Source organism: Drosophila santomea, chromosome 3R, assembly GCF_016746245.2.
Source record: "Drosophila santomea strain STO CAGO 1482 chromosome 3R, Prin_Dsan_1.1, whole genome shotgun sequence".
Taxonomy (NCBI): domain Eukaryota; kingdom Metazoa; phylum Arthropoda; class Insecta; order Diptera; family Drosophilidae; genus Drosophila; species Drosophila santomea.
The window spans coordinates 25,634,221-25,647,176 of record NC_053019.2 but is presented as its reverse complement, the minus strand read 5'-3'; the positions used below and the strand labels follow the sequence as shown (position 1 = coordinate 25,647,176).

Sequence of the window (12,956 nt, the reverse complement as noted above, 5' to 3'; positions counted from 1 at the left end):
GAATCAGTGTTTTTTAAATAAAAAAGATTTTTCAATCTTGTCTTTTTTTTAATATTTATTTCTTCCTTTTTTTCATTCTAAAATCAACGTTAATCTTAAAGAAAACATAGCATTTTAGGGCTTCGTGGGTGATTCCAAATATTAGGAAAAAAATTAATTTAAGTTCGCTATTAGACACGCAAGGCAAATTATCTAAGTAACTTATTAACAAATTGATTAGTTCCACCCATCAATATTAACAACAAAGTTTTAATTTGCCAAATGATGCTTGTGCCTTCTTTGAGTTTATAGACTAATGATTGTGTTTCTTACAAAACGATTTCAAATGAATGAATAATCATTTTCCGATTCGTGAATGATGACTGTTCAAAGATGAAGAAGGCCCACCAAGGCGGCCAAAAAATTTACTCATTTCGATAATAGTCTTTGGTGAAATTCGCAATATAAATTTGCAATAAAAACGGCTAGGAGTTCATTATTAAGATCGAGTTGCAGCTGGCGAAATGGATTTCGAAAGAGCAATTTTTGACAATTTTCATTTTGGGTCGGGGGGTATGTTATTTTGTGTTTATTTTCATTGGTTTCCGTTTCGGTGCTATTCAGCCTCAAATGGATAATGGTAACAACTGTTAACCGTATACCGCATCGAATGGAGTTAAAGCGTAACTTTCTGTTTGTCGGATGTCCTGATTATTACGCATTTACAAGGCAAATGTCAAGCCTGCTGGGTGGGAATGGGTATGCTGGGTGCACTGCGTACCCTGGGTACCCTGGTTGTACTGAGCCAGCAACAAATTTGAAAAGATTTATGGTCGCGGGTTAAATAGCTTGACCATCCCTCTGCCAACAGAATTGCCGTAATGCCTTGTAATTGTTTGGCGTGAAATTTGTTGTGATTGTATCTTTGTATCTGTTTGCTACATCGGATTTGTGTGTACGCATGCCCATTTGATTGAGCAAACCTCGGCGGCTATAATTTCATTAAAAATATGGTTCTGGGTGAAATGTAAATTTATGTTTCGCTTTCGTCACGCTAGCGCATTTTGAATGCCTATTCATGTTTCGGCAAATGCTTTTTAAATATAATTTTAAATATGATTCACGCCTAAATTGAATAGCTTGGGTGTTGCTGAATGAAATTAGGACGAAATGTCCTGACTGATGGGAAAAGCTGCTAGTTCTCATGCAAACACAACCAGAAGAATTACTTGATTTAATTTATGAATGCAAATGAACCACATTTATATGAATCTCATAGGGTTGGAGAATAATTCGCATGTCTTTGGTTGTACGGATCCCACAGATGTTGTAGAATTAGTCTACCTTAAAAAGAAATAGTTTAACTAATAAAAAGTAACAGATTGGCCACTACTAGCTAGTATAAATACTTTTGCTTCTGAGAAATACATTCAATTATAATTTCATTGTGTTATATTACAAAAAGGCATATTATTATTACTAATATACCTAATATTATATCTATAATATTGAATTGAGTTTTTTCATTTCTTTTCTGAGTTTTTACCTTTAGCAAACTGTTATTTAAATATAACACTGTGTTATTAATTTTCAAAGACGTTAGGGATCAAAACCCATAATAAACTTTTATTTTCATAATGTCTGTTAGATGACACATTATAATGATATGGTTCTTATGATCCTGGGATTATAGTTCTTTACAATCTATTTTGTTTCTGGACTTCAGAGCCTGTTTTTACCACATTTCTTATTGTCAACGGTTTTGCTATCCCCTAGTAAATATTTAGACTGGGCAATTGGATTTTACTTACTATTCTCAGAATCTTTAGAAATGTATTCATTCACCTTTATTCACTCTAGGATACTCTAAAACGATTCACAAAGGATTTATTGGCCAGAAATCAAGACACTACCTTCGACAAAGATTTTAGAGTTAAGAAGATTTCAAGTCATAAAAGGCCGCAGATTAATTGTTTTCCTGCCAACTGAAAATCTGAAATCCTTTCTTTTTGTTAACTTAGGCCATCAAAGTATATTTATGTAAAACTGAATTGCTTAATTTTGCAGACATTTATGATATAAAATAGTATGGAATGCAAATCTCTTAATAGACTTTAATTACTGAAGATGGTAACCAGAAAAGTTATAAAAAGAGAATGCTTGCAAAAGCTCATTCTTCGCCGGGGATGAAGTACGAATATCATATGAACAAAACTGGCAATGGAGGACACTCCATTATTATTAATATAATACAAATGGCCGCGTGGCTCAATTAATTCCACACATGTATGGGTAATAATGAAGCTATTAAGTGGTGAAATACTGGCAATATGTACATTTCAAATTATATAAATTAAGTAGGCACATATTTATATGTAATCTGGTTGTGTGGAACTGCGGTAATTTGCGTTAACTTGATTATTTATAACGTGTAATTTAACGGGCTGATTGAATTTTTTGTGTAGATATTCAAAACACGTTAATGGTTAATCAGAAGTGCTACCGTCGCCATATTCATATGTCCACTTAAATTAAAATACACAATTTCATTACAATGCGCCAATGCCAGGCCACGCCCACCACGCCCAACCAGCCAACTCCGGCGATGGCCAATCCCGTCCTAGGTTTCCCATTCGTATAGACAAGCAGCGGAGCGAGATGCCAGATACCATCGTCGTCGCCGTGGTCGTCGTGCCATCCCGCTTTGCCGGCACTGGCTCTCACCCCATTCCCACTCGCAGTGCCATGCCACATACCCATCCCATCCCATCCCATCCCATGTCCATATCCATGCCCATGCCCATGCCGAAGCCCAAGTCCAAGTCCATTCTCTCTCTCCGGGCCACTTCGCTGTTAACCTTCGCTCGCCGAGCACCTAATTATCGCTATGAACGGCACAATTATGGCCTAATGCGATTGTTGTTTATAAGCAGATAAATAAATTACTAATTAACTAGGGCATGCGTTGCAGGAAGTATTTTTTTTCCATATTTTATAAACCAATTTTAATGGCAGTAATTGGGGTGGGAGTATTATGCTGAGTTTATGAAACGATTAAAAATATAGAGCATAATTCTACCAGAGATTGCATAAATATGGATTAATGCTGTTAATAATAAATTAGAAAATATTACTACTATTAATACTACATGCTTATTCTGGGCTTATCTTAACTGGAAACAAAAAGCAGGCAAGTGATTAAAAATATTCATAAAAATGATAAAAATTGATAAAAATACTTTAAAAATATTACAAATAAATTATTACTATTATTTATATTTCATGCTTAACTAGAAACAAAAAGCAGGCAAGTGATTAAAAATATGTGGAATACTTCCCATCAGAGATTTCATATAAATGATAAATAAATAATAATAATTTAAATATATTATTTCCATTATTTATAGTATATGCTAGTTCTAAGCCCAACTAAAAACAAAAAGCAGGCCAATAGTTCACGTAATAAAAATTCAATTATACCGCCGAGCAGCTATTTGCCACTGCTTAACTACTCATTTGCCTTCGTGTTAGCCAGATATCATTAATTTGCACTTGGAAAACAGGAAGAATGCAGACTCATTAATAGCTAATGCGATTTAATACACCCATCCAGGTTGCATTGCAATTGCGATTTGCTGCTCTATCGGGCGCACTATTAAAGACAATTATCCATCCTAGTGTTAAATCGAGTCTCGCCAAATCGCGCTGCTGCCCCATGAGCTCCATGAGCCCCACAAGCTCCATAAGCCCCATAATCCCCCGATGGCTCATAGCCCATGCCCACACCGAAACACACAACACACAAAACACAACACACAACATACAAAACACAAAACACAAAATACAAAACACAAAACAGAAATCACCAAACACAAAATACAGGCCCAAACCCACACGTTCGCCGAATGCGGTGGCAATGTGCTTTGGCTTTTACGTTCTGTGGAATCATGGCCGAGTCGCAAGCAGGCAAATTAACTAACAAGATTATGAAAACGTAAAATCAGTAAATCGGTAAAGTGGTTGTAATTTTCTTTTTCAACACCTCTCTCGCATTGGGCCGTTAGCCAGAGCCACAGCCAGAGTCCCAGTCGCGGCCTGGCCAGAGTCCCACTCCCAGTCTCAGTCCCAGCCATGGCCAGAACCAGCTGCCAGGGCGGCTGCTCTTTTGTCCGGAGCAGCAGCAGCACCACAAGCAGCAGCAGCAGCAGCAGGAGTAGGAGCAGCACCAGAGCTGAGGCAAAGGCAGCGGCAAAGGCAAAGCTAAATAAAACCGACGAGATACTCCCCTCGTACACGGCAAGAAATCACTTGCGCCCAACCCTCGCGTCCATTAATGTTCACTCAAAGATATATGTTCGAAAGTTTTATGCGAATTTACAAGTGTTTTAAAAACTTTAATTTCAAAAAACTGCCTAGTTGAATGGGGAAACGTCTTATATTGTGTTACTGCTAGTAATAAACAAACGTAATAGTTTCATTAATAGAATACACACAAGCCTAAACATTATTCTTTTTTGTTATTATTTATATATCGAACTATCTGACTTTTATGAGGGGCCTCTGAATTGGGAAATCCTGAAACCTAGTTTTTCAGGACAGCTTTGTATGCAAAGTTCGATTTACATGTATGAACTTTTATAAAGATCCCCAATCGAAGGAAGTTTTAACAAAGATATAGTAGTACGGAAAAGAAAAACCCTTGAAAAAGTTTGTACCTTTACAGGCATTTCTAGTAATATGCTGCAGGATTCAATGGTGCTTAGATATGCCACAGGACTAAAAGCTCTTTGAACAATATATGATACATAAATAATATATGATATAATTAAATAGTTCTTTGTACAATATATGATACATATAAAATAAATAATATAATATAATCATAGTTCTGTGTACAATATATGATACAAATAATATATATGATATGATCATTGCTCTTTTAACAACAATGATACATATATAATATATGATATGATATGGTCATAGTTCTTTGTACAATATACGATACAGGACTCATATATGATACAGGACCTTTGTACAGCATAGGGTAGAGAAATCATAGTCCTTCGTAGGGGATGTACAACTCATAGGCTCATTTGAACTTTCCATCGGCGCTTTCCGATGGCGAAAGGGGGTGGGTTTTCGACGAGTGTACCGCCGCGCCGCAACCACCGGAGGAGGAAGGCAGAGGGGGAGGGTAAGGGGCTTGAGCTCTCCGCCCGAGCGGCGCAGTGCGGTCTGGTCAGACTGGTTTATTCGTTTAGTAAATCTCAGACTCTTTGCTTTGGCTCTCCTCGCCGCTTTGAAGTTTCGCCGTGGCGGAGGGATGATGCATGTTCGCATCGCGGTGATTGGGAGAGAGCACGGGGGCAATGATGTGAGTGATTATATTTTGATTGCATTGCTCACTGTGGTTGGTTGTACGTACGGACCGCGGAGGCCCTGGATGACTGCAGAGCTGTAGAGCTGTAGAAGAGCTGGAGAACTGCAGAACTGGTGAACTGGAGGACTGGGGACCACGGACGGCATTGCTCACTTAGTACAATAACCGGCACGTCGTCTGCCAGTCTGCTGAAACAGTAATTTTTAGTGTGCCGTGTTCTTCGTTTGTTGTCGTTTGTTTTGTTCCCGCTCTATCGCTATCTTCGCCCCAAGTTCGCTCCAGCTTTATAGGCCCCCATTGCCCACCACCTTCATCACCACCACCATCAGCACCACCACCAGCACCACCACTAGCACCACCACCTCTCACGGATTCGCATTCAGCTTTTGATGGTAATTTGCCAGGCAGGCGGAGGGCGGCAGGGCGAACCATCGGATGGGGAAACCTCAGTGAGAGTGCTTTTCCATCCAGAGCCAGAGCCAAAGTCAGAGTGCCAGAGTGCCAGTGCCAGTGCCAGTGGCAGTGGCAGTGGCAGAGCAGAGCTGCTCCAGTGGTAGTGGTGGTGGCGAAGCCAGTGTCGTCGCCGGAGCTTATAACGAGCGTAGTTCTTGCGCAGAGTTTATTGCCGACAGTTGGCGCGATCTTGTTTGCCGTCGCTTCTTGTCGCTATCCGGTATCTCGTCCATATCACACTATCACGCCGCCATGTCGCATCGCCACCTAGCCCCCAATGGCTGTTCCTTGCTAGCAGTTCCTGTTCCAGCTCCTGCTGCTGCTGCTGCTCCTGCTCCTGTTTCTGCGACGGTACGCGGCAAAAGTGCACAATACGCCGCATGCATTTAGGATTTCACACAATACGCTAATACCTGTGACGAAGAAAGTGCTTGAGTGTATTCATAAATCAAGTTAGCGCGCAAATATGTAACACTGTTTGTGATGTGATGTGTGGAGCAAATTAGGCCCAAAACATTGTGTAATAATGCCCCGGCCCTCGCGAGAATCCTACGGCGAACAGAAGCCCCCCTATTCGTACATTTCGCTGACGGCCATGGCCATCTGGAGTTCGCCGGAGAAAATGCTACCGCTCAGCGATATCTACAAGTTTATCACGGACCGTTTTCCGTACTACCGCAAGAACACCCAGCGCTGGCAGAATTCGTTGCGGCACAATCTCAGCTTCAACGACTGCTTCATCAAGGTGCCCCGACGGCCGGACAGACCCGGCAAAGGAGCCTACTGGGCACTCCATCCGCAGGCCTTCGACATGTTCGAGAACGGCAGTCTGCTGCGGCGGAGGAAGCGCTTCAAGCTGCACAAGAACGACAAGGATCTGCTCAACGAGGAGCTGACTGCACTCGCGAATCTCAATAGGTTCTTCTTCACCACCCGCAACGGAGGCAGTGCAGCGCACATGTCGCCGCTGGACATGAACAGTGCGGCCGCCATGAGGCTGGATCCTCTGCCCAGGAGCACGGCACACATGCCGAACTCTTTGGGTCCAGGTGTGCCGCTGCCGCACGTAATGCCCGCCGCAGCCATGTCCGGTGCGGATCACACGAATCTAACGGACATGGGACTGACCAATCTGCCCGCGCTAACCAGCTCCGAGATCGAGGGACCGCTGAGCCTGCGACCCAAGCGATCCTTCACGATAGAGAGCCTGATCACGCCCGACAAGCCCGAACATCCGTCGGAGGACGAGGACGACGACGATGATCGCGTCGACATCGATGTGGTTGAGTGCAGCAGCGGCATCAGCCGCTATCCCACTACGCCCGCCGCCTCCGAGGAGTATCTGTCCGCCAGCCGATCTAGCCGCACCGAGGATCCCCTGCCGCCGATGCACACGATCAACGCCGGTGCCCACGTGCCCTTCCTGCACTACGCCACCGGCGCCAATGTGGCCGGGCTGCCAGCCACGGGTATGCCCAGTAGCCCCACCACCTACGAGCTGGCCATCTCGCATCCGCTCTTCATGATGGCGGCCCCCATTGCCAACATGCACAACATCTACTACAACAACGTCACCCTCGTCGCTCCGGCGCAGCAATATCGGAGTCCCGAGGTGCAGAATAGAATAGACAACGATATGCGTACGATATAGATAAGTGGCAACAAACAGGGGCAGTAACGAACACACACCTATTGTACTATATAGCATTATTTATTAACGATATATATATATATATATATATTTGTGTATGTATATGTATATCCATCCAAACGTAGTTCCTTTTGTATTAAGGTTAATTGTAATAGGACCAAAACATATGGTATACATTCATAGGCGTAGAAGGGCTTGTAAATACAATTTTATTAGCTTGTATCCACATATCCGTACTAGTAAATTATTTATTTTATTTGTATCGAACCTAGTGCATAAATCGATCCTTTTGTGAAGAATATAAACATTTAAACAACTAAAGGGAAGTGTTGATCTACAAGAAATGTCGAGTGGAAACAGTGAATGTTGTGAGCGTAAGTAAAGTTTAGTGATCAGTCTTCTTTCCAACTTTAAGATCAGGTAAAGATCCAATGATCCAAGTATCCATATCCATATATGGATATATATAGATTAATATAACTAGGAGTTGAATGCACAACATTTGCTTACAGCGGGAACATTTTTTTTATATATTTCAATCATTGTTTGATTGATTTATTTCATAAACATTATATTTTGAAAATGGGGTGTTTTAATTGCATTCTTTTATAACACAAAATAACATTTTAGACATTTTTCATATCGCATCCTTTAAAAAGAAAAAAAAGGAAACCTATTTGATTAAATCTTTAGAGTTTTGTAAAATCAAAAAATGTACAGGAAATTGTATATATTCTTCATGCTCTTTAGAAAGCTTATAGCAATATAATTTAAAAATTTGGGGTAATTTTTGTTCCAAAAACAAGTACTATATGATTTCCTTTCATTAAAGTTTGGTTATTTCATGTTCGAAATGGACTATATGATTTCCTTTCATTTAAGTTTTGGATATTTCTTATTCGAAACATAAAACACAAACTTGTTGAGAGAGTTTTATCTACACACTTTAACTTTTACTAAGTTTTTTTTTAATAACGGCTTGAAAACGATCTAATTTGGCGAGTGATCCGTGGTATCAAGATTTCCTTTTCAGTCTCTAATAACTGGCAGATCCCCTAATTCTGGAAAAATATCACCACTATCGCCTCACTCGTCTTGTGATAATTTTGTGGAACGCGTCGGTCCTTCCTTTCTTGTTGAAATAAACACATGTCTGCATTTAACAAGCAGGACGCGTGAAATTTAAAACACTTTCAGGTTATTAACATGAAGGCAGCAATAATAATGAGGAGAGCAGGGAACGAGGCTAATGAATACAACAGCTGAGTTATTTGGCCATAAATACACACATGCACATAATGGCTTCGAGCCGTTTAGCGTTTCTTAGCCTTCTTATTAGCCATCCTTCTAGTCCTTCTTCCGCTCGGCATTCATATTCTTAGCAAAAAAAAACCAGATATTATTTACCCTCCGTTCTGCCATCGTTCTACATACGAAAAGATTTAGGAGAATGAAAAACGAAAAACTTTTTTTTGTTTTTGAAACTAAATTATATGATTTCCAATGCAGTTACTATGTAAGATCAGACAATGAAGTAGTAAATTAGTAATTAACAAACAAATTCTATTCACCAACAAGTTATATTCTACTTAACGATGACTTAAAAACTGCGGAAATACGATTATGTCGCTGCCAATTTGTTCAATTTGCATCTTCTGAAAATTAACACATTTACAGGGAATTTGTTACTTGCGTGACGCAAGTTTAAACTTTAGCGAATAACAAGTACATATTTACATGAATTAGTTAAGCGAGACACTAAGTAATCAAACAATTTTCGAAGCTCGATTATCATGCGTGGACAAAATCAAATTACTAATGGGGAAATTAGCTTGAAATAAGGTAAGTTTGTAAAATTTATTGGCAACAGACATTAGTTTAAAATATTTGGGTGCAATTCGTATTATCTATTCAAAAGTAGATTAACTAAAAACAAAATTCGGAAATATTTTAGTACCCATTGTTTCCAGAAACAAAGTAAAATCCGCTAGTCTTATGGATGCTTAAATCTGACTTAAAATTTGAGCAATTTTCTTGTAAGATGAGCGCCGCCTTTTTCAAATGGTGCAAAAGCATCGCATATGATGACCATCATATCACGTTCCATTAAACAAAAACTAATCTTTATGGTGGTACAGGGCCGTCGGAAAACGCCAACCAGCGGTTTGCCCGGTTTAATTATATTTGCTTAAGTGAAATTAGTGGAGAAGGAGAATTAGCGGCCACATGAAAGGTGTAGTCCAATTTGTATTTTCAAAGGTGTAGTCCAATCTGTACTCTTTTCAACTCCAGCTGCGAGATGAATTATGCTGTAATAATTAGTTACAAGCCTAACAATGTGCTTCAGTGCTATAAATGGCTTCTTGGTTCTGTCACTATTATTTACCTAAATATTTACCATGAAATTAAAAATATTTGGGCTCTTTCATTCATGATCATTAAGCTATGAGCCATATTTAGATTTTAGTTAATCATTAACAATTTAGTGGAAACTTAAATTCACTTCAAACATAGCAAGCTACTATTACTGTCGATCTTTACTATTTTTCTTTCAATGGGGGCGATGCGTTTTAAAAATAGTAGCTATTTATATTTAGACAGCCACATAGAAATATTTGGTAAGCCAACAAATGGTCTACAAAAAAATAAAAGAACACAGTAAAATGATTAAATTTTTCATTCGATTTCTGATTACTTTTGCTTCGCACTTTACGTTTTAAAGGTGTAAAATCAGTAAAACGTAGTTTTATCAATTTAAATCGATTTTTAATTTTCCAATGAAGACGCCATTAAGTAGGCAACATTTTTTTAACAGAAAAGATCAGCTATAAATCAGCACCAAAACAGGGCTTTTGGAAAATACAAAAATATACCAAAGTTTCTGTGTTCGTTTTAAAATGTTTTTAAGACACAGCATCAAATTTATATTCCTATAGAAATTTTGCAACTAAAAAGTAAACAAAGCTAAACAAGTATAGAAGACAAAAAACGTTGATCAAATTAAAATCAAAATTATATATTGTTAAAAACTGGTGTATACCAAATTAGACATCTATTGAGCACGAACAATGTAGGCGCATTTATTCCATTTTTTTTCGATTATTTCTTAGACAGCTTTATGATAAGTGGTGTTGATTACACCAGTTGATTAGCCCATTCCGACAAATATACAGCAATAAAGACAATACTTTTGGGAAAGTTATATATAAAACTGAGAAACAAGTTCGCTTAGAAGCGAATTTCGATGCCGATCAAGAATATATATGCTTTATATGGTCGCAAGTATTTCCCTTTCTGCGTTGCACAGTTCTGAATGAAATGAATATACCCTCTGCTAGGGTATAACAAAATTGTTGGTTCAAAGGTGTACTTAACTATTTTTATAGCTGAGAAACTGAAACTAACCATATTGGTCAACTTGAATTGATTTGTTTCCATAGACTACCATACAGATTATCTTTGATTTCAGATGGTCGCCATGCTAGCCACTGATTTTCCATCGGTTGTTTACTTTATGGCGTGGCAAAAGTTGTGCTCATAATCCTTTGTAGATTGGAGCCAAAGCAGATTCATTTGCATAATCGCTGTTGCCTCCAAAAGAAGATCGGTAAACGGCTTTCAGAGATCGGGGCAGAATAAAATTACAGGTACGATCGCAGGGGTCTGTGTTGAAATTATAAAATTCGATACACTTAATTTGCTTTCAGAACGACTTATATGCATACATACTTATGCACACTTATGCAGTTTATTAGGCCAACTAAAACTTTTAAAAAATTTAACTGGTGTTAAGGATATATTCCACATAATAGGCATCTTTTGGTAACAAGTGCTCACTAGATGTATAGCAAATGATGTTTATATAGACAACTTTGCTTGCTCAGCTGAAACCTTTGGAATTGACAAAGGATACCCGAAGCGAATCCAGATCAGGTCACAAGCTCCATGGAGTCCGAGTGACTTCACTTGTGGCGACTGCACAGTTGGCCAAAACGAGCATGCCCCACGCAAGGGTATAAAAAGGTATGCTGGCTTAGACAGTGGCTTTAAATTATCGCCACGGGTGTTCCAGCAGTCGGCTCTCTTAGCAGTCGGAAGCCTTTATAGAAATCCATTAACAAAACCATCATGTTTTTTGTTATTGCCGGCACATCAAAGGCGCATTTCAAAGGTTGTGAATACTCGAGAGTGATCGGAACGAATAGTAATCGGTACTTTGTCACGAGCCCATCTGTATTTCGTTCATTCGTTCGATTCAAATTAGTGTGTTGTTACGTGTGCTTTTGTGTGCACAAGATGGCTAATGATATTTGTAGCAGTTAAGCGGATATTAATTTGTATCTGTAAATAAAAGGGTGAAGGCATAATTACATATAAAAGAGCGCTGCGACTTCAAAAGAAATGCTCACTTGGTCAGCCCGAGGCTATGGATTTTCTTTTAAGCTACAAAACACTTCATTTTTGTGGCATTTTTTGCCGTTTATCTCGGCAAGGGAGTTGAACTATTTGGGCAATATAACGAATATATAATTTATTAGACCTGATTTTGATTTCATTAAACGAAGCATACAAAGCATACACCCAGAAGAAGGCTGCAAAGTCATCGCGTGGGAAAAGGGGCACGAACTCATAAACAGTAATGATACAATAAATCAACACGGAGCGTAAAACATCACTTCCTAAAAGGATCGTCATGGTGTTGTAGGCCAGCATTAACAAAATGACTGTTGCCTTTACGATAGGGGATGCTGAGCTGCAATACCTATACCCACGGATTGATGGGGTTGCCGTCGGATTTGGCAAACACATCTTGTGGCCACAGAGTATGAGAGTATAGGCCAGAATGGGTTTTATGGCACCCACTTGCCACAGAAAGCTAATGAGCCGCAATAGCAATTGGGCAATTCGCCCATCGCCATTGTATTTATTACCACAAGTGTCACGTGTCCACTTGATTGAGGCAATTTGGCTGCAGCATTATTTGCTATTTTTGTTTTTTTTTTCTTTTTTACAAAGAGTTGGAAGCGGGCAAGTTATTTGTACGATTTTGAATTATTAGGCAATAAAATGTTTTGCACGACTCGCAAGCGTTTCAAGGCAAGCGTTTTGCGACGGCTACGCCTAATAAAACAATTGAATGGAATAATTTCAAATGGTTGTACGCTGAGTAGTTGAAATGCATTCAGCATCAGTTTGCCAGTTAGCCAAAGTGTTTATAAAGCTCCAATTTCGCCCAACATCCCATCCCCCCGCAATCATCCGATGCGGCATGATGAAAATGTGCAAAGTAGGCTTTATCTGACTTTATTAGAGCAGTTCGCAGTCTGGAGTCCGCAGTCTTCAGTCCGCAGCCCGCTTTGATCGTCTGAAGTTCCCATGCGATCGATCTTAAGACTCGGTGCAGGCATATGTTGAAGTATCTGGCCCCTGCGGCTCCGACTTATCCATCAGTGGAGCAGAGCACCGAGCACCGATCACCGGGCACGGAGC

The 12,956-nt window shown here is 39.6% G+C and overlaps 1 protein-coding gene across 1 annotated transcript; it reads left to right on the top strand.

The window, feature by feature from the left end:
* The first annotated feature begins 5,000 nt into the window (after positions 1 to 5,000).
* Positions 5,001 to 7,494, top strand: LOC120452282 (fork head domain-containing protein FD4). Its single transcript, XM_039636413.1, has one exon. The coding sequence runs from the start codon at positions 6,342 to 6,344 to the stop codon at positions 7,464 to 7,466; it is 1,125 nt and encodes a 374-aa protein (XP_039492347.1). The 5' UTR covers positions 5,001 to 6,341; the 3' UTR covers positions 7,467 to 7,494.
* Positions 7,495 to 12,956: the final 5,462 nt, after the last annotated feature.